Source organism: Emydura macquarii, unplaced genomic scaffold (genome assembly GCF_026122565.2).
Source record: "Emydura macquarii macquarii isolate MOO-44397 ecotype Brisbane River unplaced genomic scaffold, CSIRO-AGI_Emac_v2 contig_968, whole genome shotgun sequence".
Classification (NCBI taxonomy): domain Eukaryota; kingdom Metazoa; phylum Chordata; order Testudines; family Chelidae; genus Emydura; species Emydura macquarii.
In genome coordinates, this window is record NW_027131105.1 from 16693382 (window position 1) to 16711510 (window position 18129).

Sequence of the window (18129 nt, forward strand, 5' to 3'; positions counted from 1 at the left end):
TGCTTTAAGGGAATATCTCATGCTATGCATGTAGCAGGCACTGGTGTGTAGACTAGCAATGAGAGGTCCATGTCCAGATTCCATCCACATTCACTGCACCATGCTAAACTATCTGCCCCAAACAGCACATCTAGCATTCAAAGGGTTAATTGGAGCTGGGTGTTTGGAGTTTATTAGACCAGATGAGAAAATCCTTAGCTGCACGTATTATATAGGAAGGGTATGAACTCATTTGCAGTCTCTTACAGTAACCCTTCCCCACCACTGACTAATGCTTGTTCTTTCCTGTGGTATGTGATGTTCTCTGCAGTCATGTTCTCGGAGGTCGAAGTTATTTTTAATGGGGCTGTAAAATGGGTAGCAAAAATATCCAGGAACAGTGTTACCTCGTTTTGGTTTTCATTTTAAACTTGCTGCTCTTGGACAGGAAACACAGACTACATGTGTACTGGAATCTGCCTCAGTGTAGTAGATTGATACAGCAAGGGTGATTGACCCTTTCCCTGCTGGGTACTAGTGGTTTGCTTGCAGGGGATTTTATGTCTTTGGAGGGCAAAGGTCATTGAAACCTCTGCAACTGCAGGTTCCCCTTAAGACACTGCAAAGGTCAGTGCATGCTCGCTCTCTCTCTCTCCTCTTCTTTCTTGGCATCTTATATTGCTGATCTGTATTCAAATTTTAGGGCCAGATATTTTACTCAGTCCTTGCTCCGAGTGGATGTTTGCCTGAGCAAGGACATCAGGTTAGGAAGAAACTTTGTGGGCAGGTTAATCCATCACTGTTTTCTGTGAGGTTTCCTGCACCTTCCTCTAAACCATCTGATGCTGACCATTGTCAGAGCCAGAATGCTGGACTTGATGGACCATGGGTCGGATGTGATATGGCAGTTCCTATGTTACTGTGAATAGAACATAGACAATCTTGCAGGCTGTATAGGGGTTCAGTGCTAAACTGATCTGCACTTTTTAATCCAGGACCATAGACATTTTCCAGGCTGCTTACATAGAACAGGGGTCACCTCAAAGTGGCACTACTTTGCATGGCCTCAAGGTAGACAGGCAAGTTTATCAAACTTTCAGAGGATTCTCACTGTGTGTCTGTGTATAAAGGTTTAATCAAAGGCATCCTCAGATGCCTCAGAGGAAACCTGCGGACCCAAATCATGCACGTTCTGGAAACCCCCTCTCCAGAGGAGGAGAGCCAGTGTAGCCAACTCTGGAGCCAGTCAGTGCTTCTTTGCTGTGTAAATTGGGGGTGGAGGTGATGGACAGTCAAGAGTAACACAAAGCACACTGGACCAAATCCATCCCGGGTCCATTTCCATTAATGTCAATGCGCCTAAACCGGGGATAGAGTAGACCCTACATCTCCTCAGGGTCTGACTGTGCTCCCAGCCCTTGTGCATTTGGAACTGATTTGTGGGCTTACTGTCTGCACTATGGAGGCGGGGAGGGATGCTTAAAATAAAGGCATAGGATAGATTCAATTAGATTGAAAGGCTGGTAGAAGACCCTACTCTGGACAGACTTTTAGCTCATAGCCTTGCACTAACCAAGTGCAATGATGCTTGGATGTCCGGGTGGGGTCTGTGCAGGAAGCACAATGATGGCACAAGACTTAGGTATATCTGGGGACTGTTGTGTTCCAGGGAGTAACCCACGGGAGGGACGTTTGCTGTATTTCAGACTGTACAGTGTTTTACACGGTCCAGGGGCAGAACGCTCAAAACCCCCAGGCAGTCCGGCGTTTCAGCACGCCTACCCTTGGAGAGGGCCGGGAGCATGCTGATAACAAGATGTCTCGGTGCGATGGGGAAGGCAGGAATCAGGAAGCCATCTTACGTCACCGGGGCTTGACCATGATCTTACACTCGGACTGACGGATGAGGCTGAGATAAGGGAGGAAACAGAGAAGCATTGTGTCGTGGCCGCAGGCATTCATTCTCCTTGCAGAACGTGCCGGATAGGGAGGAAAGACAGGTGGGAGAGTGAGGTGGAATGCGGCTCCTCCTTGCCAAGCGGTCCCCTGGTCACAAATAGATTTGCTCACAAAAACATGAGTGAGGTTCAGCTGTTCGTTCTGAAGGGCTTCCACCTTCCCTTCTGCTGGTCTGAAGCCAGGACTCTGTAGTGTGGAAAATGTATCAATGTAAGGCAAAATTCTTCCCTCCTGCCTCAGCTGCACCCCTGATCTCAGCAGGCTACAGTAGGCATAAGTGAGACATGGAGGCCAGGGAGGAGGGCTCGGTGAAGGGCAAGCCTTTTGTCAGGCAGAATGGAGAAGAAAGCCCAGTTTGGCTAGATGCTGTAGTGGAAGAACGAATAGGGCATGGTAACAGCCGAGAGGTGGAGGGAGCTGAACGGGACTGAATCAGATAGCAGTTCCCTTCCACACACAGGGGATGGGGAGGATGGTGCATTTGGTGATGGAGAGAAACAGTGAGAAGTTCACTTCCAGTTGTGCTGAAGTTGACTTGGTACTGGGAGTAAATGGAGATGTGGGACTGTACAGAAGGGGTAATGTCAGGGCCACCAAGATTTACATGAACATAATAATTACAAGCTGGCTTATCACAGACAAGAACAGAACAAGGACTGCAGTCACTATCTGGAGTCTCCCAAAGATTTAATGCAGGGTAGTGGTGGTATATTTTTAAAAACAAACAAGAAAACAGAACCATGCTACCAAGTTCAGCCAGTAACGGGAAAACACCACAGCTGTGTTCTCTTCTGTGCGTGCCATTGTGAACTGTTTGGGGTGTGGGCAGGAAAATAAGCTGAAGGCTTGTGAAATAGGAGGCATTCGACATAGAAAAGGAATGCTGGAAAGTGGCAAAAAAGGAAAACCTGTCAGTCTGAAGGTCAGTGAGACAAATCTCTGGCACTGAGTTTTCAGGAAAGATCGAAGGTAGCTGAACTGTTTATGAAACATTTTTCAAGACAGGTTCATATCCCACCCCACCCATTTGGATTCTTAAGAATTCATAGCAAGTGATCAATATTGTTCTTGTTGAAGCACGTCAGAGAGTGGGAGTAAGAGGAAGGTGAATACACAATTGCTTTGTCATAAGACAAATAGACAATTTAAGACAAAATCGAGTTTCCTAGAGTACTGCCCATTTAGTAGTGCATGTTTTAAAGGCTCAGCATGCCAGCAGCAAAATATGCATAGAAGAGTCATAACATTTGCTGAGTTATTTTAGGAGTCTTAAATCCCTGTTACTTCTCAGCGCTATTTAAATGCTATTGCTATTATTTTTTATTAGCACTAATAATATTGCAATAGTATTGCTATTGCATTGAACGTACCAACAGTGAAATTTACTTCTGGAGAGGGTATGCAGAAAACAACACAAGATTGTGTCTCGTGCAACCACTGGCGCCTTAAATCCCACCGAGACTAAGGAACTGGGTTATCCAGTTAATGTTTCAGGTAGTGATGGATTATGTATTGCACATTTATTGTAAGTAAAGTCCCTGAGTTTCTGCTGGTCTGCATAATCGGCTGTAATAAATTACCAAAGAGCCAGCAGCTCCCAATCTTAAACTGCATTAATGCCTATGCAGTCCGTCAATGTCTCTGTCCATTGCTGTGAATAATTGAGTGTGGTGACACAGGCTGGAACTTTGCTAATAGTTAAAATGCTTTCAAATTAAAGCAAATAATGGAGGGAACAAAGGAAACTGTCTGCAAGTCATGTCCACAGGCGGGACGTTTGGGGCTTTTTTCCTGCTGTTGGAAGTTTGAATAGCCCTCCACATACATTGGGATGAAGCTTTCCAACATCTCCCCAAAATCGGACCAAAACAACTTCTGCTTTTTAAAAGATCTCGGATAAAGCCAACATTGAGTGGATCCCAGCTTTTCTTTTCTTCTGACATTCATTTTCTTATTGCATGTTTTGACTGGTTCTTCCGTTCTGCAGTGTTTTGGAGGAAACTTTCCAAGCACCATGCAGGAGAATCCTGAAAATGATGTTACTTCAGGCATTCATTTTGTGGGAATATTCCCTCAAAAGCACAGCCCACTGAAAACTCAGTCCAGTTCTTCAAAGAACTTGAGTTCCAACTGATCTTCATGCTTAAAACCACAGGAAATCCTCTCTCATAGTAGGCAACCACAGAGCAATTTCTTGCTCAGGCAAATACCAGATGGCAAGAGTCTATGCTGGCACGAAGGATTTCCTCGGCTTTACTGTATAACACTTTATACGATGCTCTTCGTTCAAGGCTCTCAAAGTAAGTAATAAAGTGGGAAAGTGTCATTATCTCCATTCTTCGGGGAAACTGAAGTGTAAATTGATTAAATATGGCTGCTCAAAAGTTTTCTCTCAAAACTGTTTTTCAATGGAAAATTTGGTTTTTGACAGAATGAATCTTTTAGTGAAGTGTCATCTTTCTCTGGACATTTTTTAATTTTTTCATCCAACAGATGCCCCAAAACTGAACAGTTTTTGGGTTTTGGCTGAAAACGAAATGATTTCAATTTGCGTATGTTGCCACAGTGCCTCATGTGAGTTGGAGTTTGGTTGCTATTGCTACATATCCCCATTCCCTTGTACTCCTATGTACATGTAGCTCCCACGAGGCACAGTGGCTGCATTTCCACACTGGATATTTCATTTTTCATCTGAAAGATTTGGGTTTTTGATTTTTACGGGTTTGTTTTTTTTTTGCCAAAAAGTCAACATTTTCCGCAGAATTGCCCCCACTCCAATATTTCCAACCCGTTCAGTTGTTAAGTAACTTGCCAAAGACCAGTCAGTGGTAAATCTATGAACAGATCTCCTGAGTCCCAGTCCTTTGTCCTCGTCTCTCAGTCACAGTGTCTCCAATTTTTGAATAATGTGGAGATTGTTAAGAGGAATAGCAAAAGAAGATGTAAAAGACTACTACTTGCGCTGTGCTCTGATATTAGTATTAAATGGCTCATATAGGATGTGTCTGTCTGAGCCTAATGGACAGCCTCTGCACAGTGCTCTGAGAGCCGGGTTACAGCTGGTCATTTAAAATGTGTATGCAGACTTGCTGATCCATTGGCCTCCTCTTCGCAGTATTCCCATAAGTCTCCTGAGGTAGAGTGACCCTTGCACACATTATGAGCATTGACACAGTCAGTGCAGTTAGCTGGACAGAGCCAGTACTAATGTTAATAAAAGTTCTGACCAGGATAATGAAAATCTTGCCAGTTGCAATACAAAATATTGCTTCTGGGAAATTAAAGATTTTATACTGTGGTGGTATCCCTGGTGTAGGAAGACAACAACAAAACCCTAACACCCCTCTGAATACATTTCCCCCCACCCTGGGGATCAGTTTAACCAGGCCCATGTTGACAAGAATCGCCCTGGCTAAGCATCTCATTACATTATACCCAAGACACCAGCAGTATGTAAGTAATAGGCCACAGCAGCTGGGGCACTGGAAATTGAAGCTGTTAGCTGTTGATTGGAAAGGGCAGCGGCTGCAAGGCATGGTCTCACCTGTTGGATGGCTGCCTCTCCTTGGATAGCAGCGATTTCTATTGCTTGAGCTACTAGTCCGTTTATGGGTACTTCAGTGAGAAATCTCATTTTGTTTGATCATGAACAATCCAAGATAAAATGAAGCAAGTAGTGAAAAATAAAGCCCAAAGCATTTCCACCCTTAATGTCAGAGATCCTCCACCCAGCTGTGATTTTTCCACCAACTATCTTGCGGAATAGTGTGGGGTAAATATATCAGGTTACTGCAGAATGCGAGTAAACTGTAAATATCGTCCTCACGAGGATCTCATAAAGCAGGCTGATTGGGATGCCTCTCAAGTGACATGAATCCAATTGAGGGATGCAACTGACGTGTGACCCTTGTTGTCATCCATACTGTGGTGTCACTCTGCACTCCTTCACTCGGCGCTGATGCAGTTTCTGACCTGGCATGATATAGTGAGATTACAGCTTCTAACTTTGACAGTAGTGCCTCCCTTGGCCCTGCTCTTGTATTATAGAACTGAGGCCATTGATATGATGTTCTATATACTGAGGGTTATTAGCTAGCTTCCAGCTCTCCAAATGTGGTAAAGTGTCTCCTTTTAACATGCTTTCCTCATCAGTTTCTGTGGCAACTCTGCGATTCCTCTCTCTTTCTCCATACACCAGAATCTGTCTATATACGTGCTGAGATGATATTACTATGACAGGTGCTTTAGGGAAACCTCAGCTAGATGGGTCACATTGACCTTGGGTATAGTGAAACTCCACTTGTGGAGAAGTAGAAAGAAAGCCCTGAATTATTTCAATGCAGTACAGTGCACAGACTTTTAGACCTACTTCTAGCTGAGTGAGATGTCTGCCTGCAGTATGAGTCTTCTGTGGGGATAAAAAATTACTTCTCTGTGAGCCCTAGCCTGAAAAACTGCGCAAGCCCCAAATAAAGGCGTAGCATGAAAAATGTGCGGAAGCTTAGCCGAGCTGAAGGGTCTGTCACAGGGCCTGGTGTTTAGTCAGCTCACTGATGGCTGGTGCTGGGTGTTCGGACTATGGGAGGCTAATATTGAATGCACGATACTTTGGAGATGTAAATGACTAAATTTCCTGCTCTGGGAGGATTATAATTTAAATGGGAATGGGTGTAGCGCTCTTCTGACCTCTCCACCTGTTAGATTCATACTATGTTTGGACCATGTGGTCAGTTCTTCGTTCATGAGTAACACAGCCGCATTTCTACTCCCACTCTCCCCGAACCCTGCCTCCATTTCGCTGGAAAGAGACACCTTGTCTGTCCCAGCATGCAGGGGGCTGTACTGTTCCCCAGACAGGTTCTCTGCTGCTTTGCTCCCCTTCCCTCCCCCATCCAGCAGAAACCCGGCATTTGCCCTTATGCACACATGTAAAAGGCCTGATGATTTCACCCTATAAAGAGGGCTCACGTGTGTGCATGTGTCGGTGACGGTCCATATTTACCATAGCATATTTTTAAAATGGTTTGTGTTTAGCTCCACATGGTTTGGGTACGCTACAGCAATTGTCCAGCTCACGGTTAACAGAGCTAAGGCCTGTGAAGTCCTATAGCGCAGCCACCCTACATCCTCTGCTGATACAGAGGAGACGCCTATGCGGTGTTGCCAGTGTCGTCTTTACTTGGGCAAAGTTCGATGCCTCTGATCCAGATGGTCTCTTTCAAGTGCAATTTCGCACTACTACATCTGAAATCTGCTGGGACTGTGAGGCTTACGAATTAATTTAGCCAGGAAAAAATAAATGACACAAGGTAAGAAACTATTACAAGAGAATTGCAGGTATGCATTCTCCCTTAACAAGAGAATGTGATCATAGGTGGATTTCATAATGGACGCTGCTCATCACTTCATTACACAAAAGCGATCAGCCCCATTTAGTGTAATGAAGTTTCACTATTCACTTCATCCTTTAGGAGCTCTCTGGATATTGGGTTTCTTTGTCAAGCTGTACTGCTTTATCTTGGGGCTAGTAAAGGTATAAAGAACGAGTTAGGAAAAATGCATTTTAAAGGGAAATTATTATGCTTGATAAGCCCCAAATTTGACTTTTGTCTCATCTTGTTCTCTATGATCCTTACATGTGAATCCTCCCCCCCGCCCAATGCTCTCTTGTGGATAAGCAGTGTCAGCTACCCGGTACTCAAACGGAGCAACCCTAAATCTACACCACCACCACAGTTCAGCAACCCTATGACAGCAAACTACTGACCCTGGCTTAGTTCTCAAGAGTGCAAAACTGAACTATAGTCTAACACTCATAAGAAGCCCTCCATATCAGCATAGCTCTGAACGTGCTTCACAAGGCTGGATCAACATAGCTGTCCCCATCTTACACCAGGAAACTCGTGTTCAGAGAGGTTCACCTTTGCTAATACAGTGAGGTAGTGGCACGGTTGGGAATTGGACCCAAATATTCAGGCCCTGTGCACTGTCCACAGAACTCTGGTGCTTCCCTGACAAGCCACTGTGAGCCTCTGGAGGGAATTAAAAATGGATGGTAAGGTTTTAGTTCCAGCTCGCAAGGGGCAGTTATAAAGAACAAAGTGTTTGGCTTTGTTTTAAACAATGTGTGTATTGCATTTAAAGACTATACATTTGTGCTGAGGCATGATTCCACTCATAGCTGTGCGAGTATTCAGGACAAACGTTGGGTCGTTTCCACCAGTGGAACAAGGCAAAATATCAACTTGTGCAAAATCTTACTTTTCCGCCTTTCAGTTCTACCCAATTTTGCCATCTTCCATGGTGAAACCCAGTTTTGTTCATCAAAATGACAGCGATTTAATCTCCCTCACTTTTATAGAAACCAGATGGAGATGGGCAAGATTCAGAACCGGTGTAAGTGGGTGCAACAAGAACAACACTGCAGTAAATGATGTGCATGTGGACACACACTGATTCTGAATTTTACTACGATTATTAATATTACAGTAGCATCTGCAAGCCCCAACTGAGATCAGGGTTCCATTGTGCTAGTTGCTGTACAAACACAGTGTAAAACATAATCCCTGTCCCAAATTGCGTACAGTCTAAATCGACAAGACAGACAAAGGTGGGATGGGAAACAGACTCAGAGAGAGGTGACGTGACTTGCTCGAGAGCACACAGCTAGTCAGTGGTAGAGCTGGGAATAATACTCAGGTCTCCTGACTCCCAGTCCAGTGCCCTGTCTACCAGACCACATCACCCCGCTTCTGTTTGTCCCATTGGCTACTGATGGAATTCAAAAAAGGGCTGGATAATTTTAGATCCACTATTTAGTGGCTGTTTATGCCCAGGTAATAATGTTAAGAAAGCTCATTCCGCAGGATGTAAGATGATGAGCTTGTGGCCAAGGCACCAGACTCTGGATTCTGCTCCTGGCTCTGCCTTACACTTCCTGCGTTCAGGTCTGGATGTCTGGTTCTGGCCCTCCCCTGGCAATGCAGAACAGATGGGCTTGAAATGCTAAAGGCAGTGCCAAATCCAATTATTTTTGTCTCTGCAGTGCTATCTCTGTGGAGGACCTTTCCCAGGACAAATTGAAGAGCCCACAAGATCCAGTGGAGAAAGTTAGTGAAGAACCTTCCTTAGTACACAAGGGGAAAGACATTCCCCGCTCCAAGATAAAGATGTAAGTAGCTGTCCCAGGGAAGGCTGCCAGGAATTAGCTGACGTATCTGCAGGTGCATTCAGTAAAGTGCCCCATTCGCTGCCCTCTGTTAAAGATTTGGTCTTTAGAGAAAGAAGGGCCATGGGAGTGAATTATTTTGCAGACCTTTTGGGATTTCTGTTAGTTCTTCTCTAACCCCATCTTTTTTAAACTACATCTTTTTTTAAATTGGTGCAGGACGAAGCTATGCAAAGGACTGGTGTCTTTTTGAGATTAAGATGCCATCCCTCTCCCTCCACTTAGGAGATAACTTGCTACAGCAGGAGTGGCAAGTAGTGGAAAAGGCGACTCTGTATAATCCTGCCTTTTCTTAAAAGTGCTATAGGGAATGTGGGGATGCACAGAAATCCTCAGGAAAACATGCCATTTGTTCTTGGTGCATGCAAAACTATGTTCGTGAAGACGAACTAAATCCGTAGGATTTAACTAGGAGCAGTGGGATGAAACTGAAAAAATAGCGTATAGGGTGGCTATTGGGACAAATGTGCTCACGCTGAGCTCTCTTAGACTGTAGGATACTCTCCCTGGGATAGAAACTCCATCACTTGAGTCATTTGGAACAGGACTAGACAAAGCAATCGACTGTACACTCCAGAGAATGGTTCTGGATGAATAGGTGAACATAATCACACAATAGACCTTTCCAGCTCTAATTTTCTGCGACCCAAATTCCACTCTGACATATTCCTGTGAATCTCCCACTGGACACAATGGGAATCTGCCCATGAATATACATAGGACTGAATTTAGCCCACAAAGCCTATGGAAGCCTAAAATGAGACCTTGGAGGATGAATTCAGCTGTGAGAGCACATCTGTACTGTCCCGCAGTTTGGACTACAGGGGGTGTGAATAGCAGTGTGCATCAAAATGCTGCACTATAACTCCACTATGTGGATGCTGCAGGCTCAAATGTTCAGGTCCCTAGTTCATGCTAACGTAGTCCTCCTCAAACGGGACTAATTGATTTGATAGGTGTTTCTCTGCTATAACTGAGAGCTAAGTTCAAACTTACCTTCCTGCTTTGCTTTGGTTCGTGTGCACCTTGCTCCAGTTCAGACTAATCTGGTCCCCTCCTATCTTCTAATCAGAGCTCCCCTAGGTGAACAGATTAGCTTTAGGAGAGTGGGATGAAGTCAAATAAGATACAGTTCGGACTGTCTTAGCCATTTAAATGGGTTAGCCCATTTCTAAGGGGGCTGTTTTAATAGGTATCACATTTTTATATTTCTGAACTGTGCTTTTTCTAGCGCGGCTTTACTTTTCCCAGATGAAATATTTAGGATCTGATTTACTGATGCTTGCAGTAGTCTGTCCTCAAACAAACTACAATGCAACTCAACCCCGCTTTATCCTCTCTGTTTTTTCCTGACTAGATTAAAGGCTTTGACAGCCATGAAGTGCATCTTTTCAATGCAAGAGCAGCAGCAGAAGAAGAAGAAAAACCAAAAACCTCAGACAGCACAAGCAAAAGACAGCAGAAGAAGTAGTAACACTAGTCAATAGACACCCCAGTCATTTGCTTCATAGAGATACAGACACAGCTACATCTATCTCAACATGCTCTGACATTTTTTCCAGTCTGTTACATTTGATTGTTAGTAACAGGCCATATTTACTTATCAAATCTCAATATAAAATTGCAGCCAGCAAATGCTTCTTGGTTTGCTTGGTCTTGTTTTCCTTACTTAAAGAAGGTTCCTCCCCATGTACACTGGCCCCGGTGATTTCACAACCCCTGGAACACCCCAGGTCTATAGAAGAAAACCAAATCCTTGAGGATTCCAACTAAGTGTCTGCTTAACAAGTGTCCACCAACATTTTAGGATCTTTGCAATAGAGGCAGGTGAATGAACTGAGATTGAACAAGCCCAGGTGAACCCAGAACCTAGAGAAATCTCTGTGGTAAGCTCGTTTGAGTAACTGCATTTCCGAGGGCTTGCAGTAAAGGTGCAAGAAGCGAAAAGAGGAGGATAACATCCTGCTTGGAAAATACCAGTTTGATAGTACACTCAGTTCTATATAACTGCAGAGTTCCAGGACTGGGATAAACAAGAGGTGCTGGCAAGCAATACTGAGATGCACTGGCAGATTGTGGGAAAGGGGAGGGGGGAATCTCCAAAATAACTAGGAATAAAGCAGGTCAGGATTGAGGCATTTTGACAGAGCTGTGGGGGTGACCCCCACAACTGAAAAAGAACTGAGTTTGATATAGGTCGGAATGAAGGCACATTGGCAGAGAAGGCTAATACAATACTAGGATGCATCAGGCCAGGTATCCAGTAGAGACAGGGAAGTGTTAGTATCATTATACAAGCACTTGTGAGCTCTCATCTGGAAATTAATAGTGTGTGTGCAGTTCTGGTCTTCCATGTTTAAGAAAGATGAATTCAAACTGGAACAGGTGCAGAGAAGGGCTACTAGGATGATCCAAGGAGTGGAAAACCTGCCTTATGAGTGGAAACTCAGAGAGCTTGGCTTCCTTGTTCAGCGTAACCAAAAGAAGGCTGAGTGGAGATATGATTGCTCTCTATAAATACATCAGAGGGATAAAATCAGGGAGAGAGAGGAATTAAGTTATGTGCTAATTTGGACACAAGAACAAATGGATATAAACTGGCCATCAACAGGTTTTAGGTGAAGGAATTAGGTGAAGGTTTCTAACCATCAGAGGAGTGAAGTTCTGGAACAGCCTTCCAAGGGGAGCAGTGGGGACAAAAAAACCTAACTGCTTAGAGACTGATAAGTTTATGGAGGGGATGGTATGTTGGGACTGCCTAGAATGGCATGTGGCCCATCCGCAACTGCCAGTAGCAAAAATCCCAATAGCTGGAATGGAACACTAGATGGGGAGGTCTCTGAGTTACTACAGAGGATTCTTTCCCAGGTATGTGCCTAGTGGGTCTTGCCTACATGCTCAGGAACCAACTGAGTGTCATATTTGGGGTCATATTTCCCCCCGGGTCAGATTGGCAGAGACCCTGGGGATTTTTCACCTTCCTCTGCAGCATGGGACACATGTCACTTGCAGGTTTAAACTAGTGGTCAGTGGTGGATTCTCTGTAACTTGAAGTGTTTAAACCATGATTTGATGACTTCAGTAACTCAGCCAGAGGTTGGGGGTCTGTTACGGGAGTGGGTGGATGAGGTTCTGTGGCCTGCAATATGCAGGAGGTCAGACTAGATGATCACAATGGTCCCTTCTGACCTTAAAGTCTTATGAGATAATTCAGTGCATCTTTCATGCAGCCCCAACCAATGGGCTCCTGCCATGTGACTTTCTGGTCAGAATTGAAAGCTGCCCCCCACCTCCAGAAATAAGATTCTTATCCTGTGCAACAGCCCCTGTGTCTGTCAGGAGGACACTTCACATCCCTGTGCCTGCAGGAGTGAATCCAGCCCATTGTCTGCAGATAAAAGAAGAAAGCCATCAGTGAAGAGCTCCTGGGGGAGTGGAATTTATCTAAGGGTAAACACAAAAGAAAACTGCACTGACACACTGCCCTAGTTTTTAAATACATAGGGAGCGTTATCTTACAATGGCATTTAAAGAGGCAAGGTGGGTGAGGTAACATCTTTCATTGGACCAACTTCCGTTGGTGAGGGAGACAAGCCTTCGTACTTACACAGAGCTGAAGAAGAGCTCTGCGTGGCCCAAAAGCTTGTCTCTCTCACCAACAGAAGATTGTCCAATAAGAGATATTATCTCGCCCACCTTGCCTCTCTAATATCCTAGGACTGACTCAGCTTCAGCAAAACTACAATGGCACGTAGGGCAGACTGCTTTCCTCCTCAAAACCTACAGGTGGGCTTCTCTCCAGCACATTTTGGCAAACTCACTTGGCTTCCAGGGGCACAGTGGCCTCCAAGAAGCAAGCTCAGAGCCAGCCACTGCCAGGGAACCACTGAAATGTCTGCAGATGCTGATGTTTCTTTAGCAATATTTGGTGCTTGAGTTTTATTTATATGTTTGTTATGAACACGTGTCCAGACAATGGGTGATAGAAAAATCTTGGCGCTTTCATTTAAGCACATGATCTGGCCTGGCACTTCAGCAATTGGCTTTGTATGTGTATTAAAGAAACAAAAAAAACCTACCCTAATCTCATCCTGTCACATTCTTTTGAGATGATACATATTTTTATATGTCCATCTATCTTTGCCATCCCAGGAGCTCTTGTCATATTGGACTCGGTTTGTCCTGTAGATTACCAATTACACAGATTTGGATTTTCCTCTTGTATTAAAGTGTCTCTTCAGGGCTCCCAAGTATTGTCCATTTGTCTAGGAGCCAAAGGAGTAAGAAGGTAGCCTCAAGCTGTGGAAGGCACAGCATTTAGAAGAATGTTTCCAGCCTCCAATGTTTGGGAATAGCACCGAAGCTCTCTGCATCAATCCTTTTTTCAAGGCACATCTTCAAATGCTGCAATTGCTAAATGATGACAGGCAAAAATTGAACTGCACCATTTATTCCGATGTTCTGAGGTTGTCTGGAGCCACGAAAGATTTTGTAAAATATAAGAACCTGGACTCAGTCAGCACTGCCCAGAAGCAGTACATTGCTTCATCTACTTTAAAAGAAGGAATGGGTGAAACAAAATGGACATGGTCACTGTCAAATTAGAAGAAAAATAAAAGAGGGTAAAATTTTCAAAAGCTAATGGATTTAGATTTCGGTAATCTCAACCGGATAGTGTACCTTTGGGTCGGTTTGATTAATTAACCTAGCTGAATAGCAAATATGGAAAATCATCTTGCAATGAATGCATGTGCTGCAGACACAAGTACTGTATAAAATGCACACCCACACATGAGGGGAACTGAGCCCAGAACATCATCCTTAGTGCCAAAAACATAGTCCTTTAAAACTTGAGCTCTCCTTCAGCTAGTAGTAGTAGCAAACTCTTATCTTCTCTCTGAGGCAGACACTGGAGGGCAGCATTTCTCATTGAGTCATACACCCATACAGTGTATTACAGCATCACTTTTTTTTAATGTAACCTTTTTTTCTGTAGACCCTTAAAGACATATATCATCACATTTAAAGGGACATTACCACAATTCAGATTATGGATCCAAAAAAAGTGTTTTATACAAACTGGCTAACATACAGCCACTTGGCTATCTTTAAAGAAATATATAAATAGTAAATATTATCATCTAATGTAGTATGGTAAGACCTAATATGCTTAAAACACTTCTGTTGCATTTAAACATTCCCTCGCAGCTTTTGCAACCCAAAAGAGTATCTGAATTGTCTTAGGAGGGCTGGAAAACCGGAAAGTGAAACTGATTATGACTGGGGAAAAGAAATTGATCCACTTTGTCAGTAAAACTAAGTTATATGAAGTGGGAGGAGGGAAGAAGGAAACAGTAACAGTGGAGAAAAGCAAATAAAAATTTTAAAAATTCTTTCGTCTTTCTGTTATTGATAGCACAGATAAGGATTTTTCTGTTACATTTACAGGTCTAGAATTTGCCCTGATTTACACCCTTCATAACACTGTGATTTCTGTTTTCCTTATGTCCCTTAAATTTGTTTGTTTACAGGTCACTTAAAAAAGCAAATGGCTAGAGCTGGGTGTGAGAGCATTTCTAAAGCACAAGTGTGTGTTTGGTGGGGAGAGCGTGAGGGTTATGTGCGCCCCAGGAAGGGCCCCATCCTTACCAATGCTGAGTGCCTCCCAGGAGGTGCTGAATACCCTTAACTGTCCCTGGGGAGTTAATAAGGCTCAGCACCGCACAGGATGGGGACCCAACCTGGAGTGTCTGGGAGACACCTCTGTGTTTCAGTAATTAAAGGGGAGTGCAGAGCTGAAGAGTCTCCCCTGCTGGCAGCTTGTTGCATTGATTTTATTCTTGACTTCATTTGATTATTTTCCTGTCATGTTTTGTTAGTGTCAGCAGGAAAGAAATTCAGTGCCATGAACTGTCCATCAGCCTTACAAGTCGCCCTCCAAGCCATAATTCCTAATTATTATCCAGTTGCTACATGTATCCCGTGTGGATTGACAGTGCAGATGGGCACGAGAGTGAGATGTACTCAACCATTGTCTGAAATGTGCTGTGACCTTTATTCCTTTGTTAATTTTTTTTCTTCTCTAGGAATAAAGATACATCTGGAGCAAAACATGGCTCTTTAAATAGAACAAAGGGTACAAAAAAAAAAAAAAAGAGCAGCCCCTGCCATGAGAAATGTGCTTGCCAAAAGAGCTCGTGTGAGGAGCGCACGTTGCAGCCATAGAGATCATGGATTAGAGTGCTGACCTTTTAAATGATAATATTCTATCAGCATAGCATGATGTACAGCTGGGATGTCAGGGCTGCATTAGCATTGTTGTTACTTATTATGTCGCACCTACTAATGTGTTGCGCCAATATAGCACCTTTCAGCCAAGGCTTTCAGAGCAATTTAGAAATCATTATTAGCCCTATTTTACAGATGGAGAAAATGAAGGAAAGAGAGGTTAAAATGACTTGTGCAAAGTCACACAGGGTATGTTGACACTGCATGGTAAACTTGGGTTTACAATCTGTGGATGCAGGTGTCACAGACATGCTAACGCGATCACACTGCACTATGCACACCTTCGGACAGGGATCTGCAACTTGAGCTGTGCCCACACTGCAAAATGACAGGGTTTGGACCCAAGTTACAGCAGGACTCAAGCTGTGACCTCCCTCGCCCTCCAGCAGGGACCTATGATCTGGGTCCTGAATGCTTGCTGACCTGAGTCAGACTGGTGTGTGTGTGGACAGAAGAGGGGGCTTGGGTTCAAACCTGATTCAGAGCCCGGACATAGCTTTCTTTTAACGGTATGTCTATATTGCATGCTGAGATTTGAAGCCTGACTCCAAGTCACTTGCTATAATTACATGGCAATGCCACTTCTCTGGTTAGCAGTAGAAGTGAGTGAACCTTAACAGCTTTGGCATTTCAGATAAGCATCAAAAGCTTGGACCGCTCTCCATCCTAAACTGTCTCTCTTGGCTCCTCTTCTGTTCCTCAGTCCCTTTGAATGGGTCCTTTGTCTGCCTTTGTCTGTCCATTCACTAGTCACTTTGATGGCTCCTTTTGTAACACCTTACCCTCCCACAGTGTGACAGATTTGCTTGTAAAAACATTTACAGTTGGAAAAGCAGATAAAACAAATGTGAACATTTCCTCCATCACTTTCTTCTGTCTCTGTTTCCTCTTTTAATTTTGACCTCAGCCATGAACAACAATAACAGTGCAAGCATCTGGATTTTTTCCACACCTACTCATAAGGTTCCCAAATGGAACCTTGAGAAGTGCTGTGACTTCTGTTTCAGTGCATTCCCAATAGGAGAAGGGAAATTCTGTAAGGAAGGTGCCAACCATCAACAGAGGTAGCAAAACGGTGGTGACTGATCTTACATTTTATGTGCGCTAAGAGTTTTAGTTTCCCCCAATACCGTGCCGTAGTTTTATGATCCAGAACAATTGTTGTTATGTGAAATTTGCCTTTTGAATTGTGACTTCAGCCCTACAGGTTCCTTGGGGGTCTCCAGGGGTCAGTGAATAGTTTCCAGAAGTCAGATATGTAAATGTGACCTAATAGCATGGAGTGAGCTGAGCTTTCATTTCTTCTTGGACTTTCTCATACCATAGCAAGGGCCAGGAGGCAGACTTGGATGGAGCCTCATTTGACTCTGTTCTGTTGATGCAGCCTGATGAGCCAATATTGCTTACAATTGTTCAAAGAAATGCTACATGGGGCTCCTACGGAGGTTAATGAGTATTTAATGGGTATCATTGGGAAAGATTATACCTGTAATTTTCTGACTATATTTTCTGAAAACTGGACATTTTTACCCATGGGCACAACTACTGAGAAGAAGATAATTCAGATGGCTTTAGGTACAGATAAAGTAGGGTACCCCATTTGCGGTGGGTTGTACTGGGACCACCACAATCACACAGACCCAAACCACCCTTCTTCAGCTGTAGAGCTTTTGCTTGCCCAATGGTGTCATCCCTGTTTCTTCTCAGTCACGTATACCTGAGGCCTTGATTCTCAGCTACATCTAAGAATAATCTGTAGAGTTCCTTAGAAACAATGCAAAGAACTCTGGGGACCAGCTGAACATGAAATGACACTGGGGGGGATTCATTATGTTGCTGAGCTGGACAAGGTGGTGCCGGGGGGAAGCAACTGGGAGCAAGAGACTCAGGTCTGCTCTTCACCTACCACAGCTCCTGGTCCCTCACAGGGAGTAGAAGTTTGAACCCTTTCCTTGATTTTGGAATGGGCCAGAGTTACTCCTCCTGACACTCCCATTGGTGATTTTTAGCAGCTGCTTCCATATATATTCAATGCAGACAGCAACTTACCAAGATTGTGAGAACAGTTATAAAATTCTTCTGCCAGCTCTGGGAGCTTTTTTGTTCTTTACCTTTCAATAAAGCAGGCAAGTGTTGGATGCAATAGCTTCATAACAAAGTGCCCTCTGGAGCGTGTGATAAATTAATATGGGCCAGAAAATTGCCATAATTAAAACAACATTTTATTGGTGAAGCTGTCTATTTCTTCCCCACTTTCTCATTATCTAAGAGATGCTGCTTGATTTTACACAACTGATGCCCATATAAATCCTGTGGGGCAAGGAAGGACAGAAAGGAATCTAGATGAATAGTTAAAATCACAAAGGAATAATTATCCTTTTGTTTATCATCTATGTATGATATTCTTGAGAGTCACTCACTATAGTATCTAGGCAGTGCAATCATAATAGACCAAAGAAAAACAATCTGCCCCGCCATCTCTTGGAGACCATAAAATACTGGATTTCTGGTACTAACCTCAGCCCTAAGATTTAACCTTTCTAAAGCAGTGAGCATGAAGATATTAGGTCTGATTCGTGTCTCACTTGCAGTGATGTTAAACCAGTTTAACTCCATTTAATTCAGTGGAGTTACACTGGGGTAAAACTGGTGTCAGAGAAGAATCCAGCCCAAGA

The 18129-nt window shown here is 43.7% G+C and overlaps 1 protein-coding gene across 1 annotated transcript in view; it reads left to right on the plus strand.

Annotated features, from left to right (window-relative positions):
• Positions 1 to 10701, plus strand: part of CUNH3orf20 (chromosome unknown C3orf20 homolog) — a 44989-nt gene extending 34288 nt beyond the window's left edge. The window contains exons 13-14 of the mRNA XM_067544414.1: positions 8984 to 9109; positions 10524 to 10701. Coding sequence (XP_067400515.1) covers positions 8984 to 9109; positions 10524 to 10653 — 256 coding nt within the window. The 3' untranslated portion in view covers positions 10654 to 10701. The remainder of the gene's footprint in view (positions 1 to 8983; positions 9110 to 10523) is intronic.
• The last annotated feature ends 7428 nt before the right edge of the window (positions 10702 to 18129 follow it).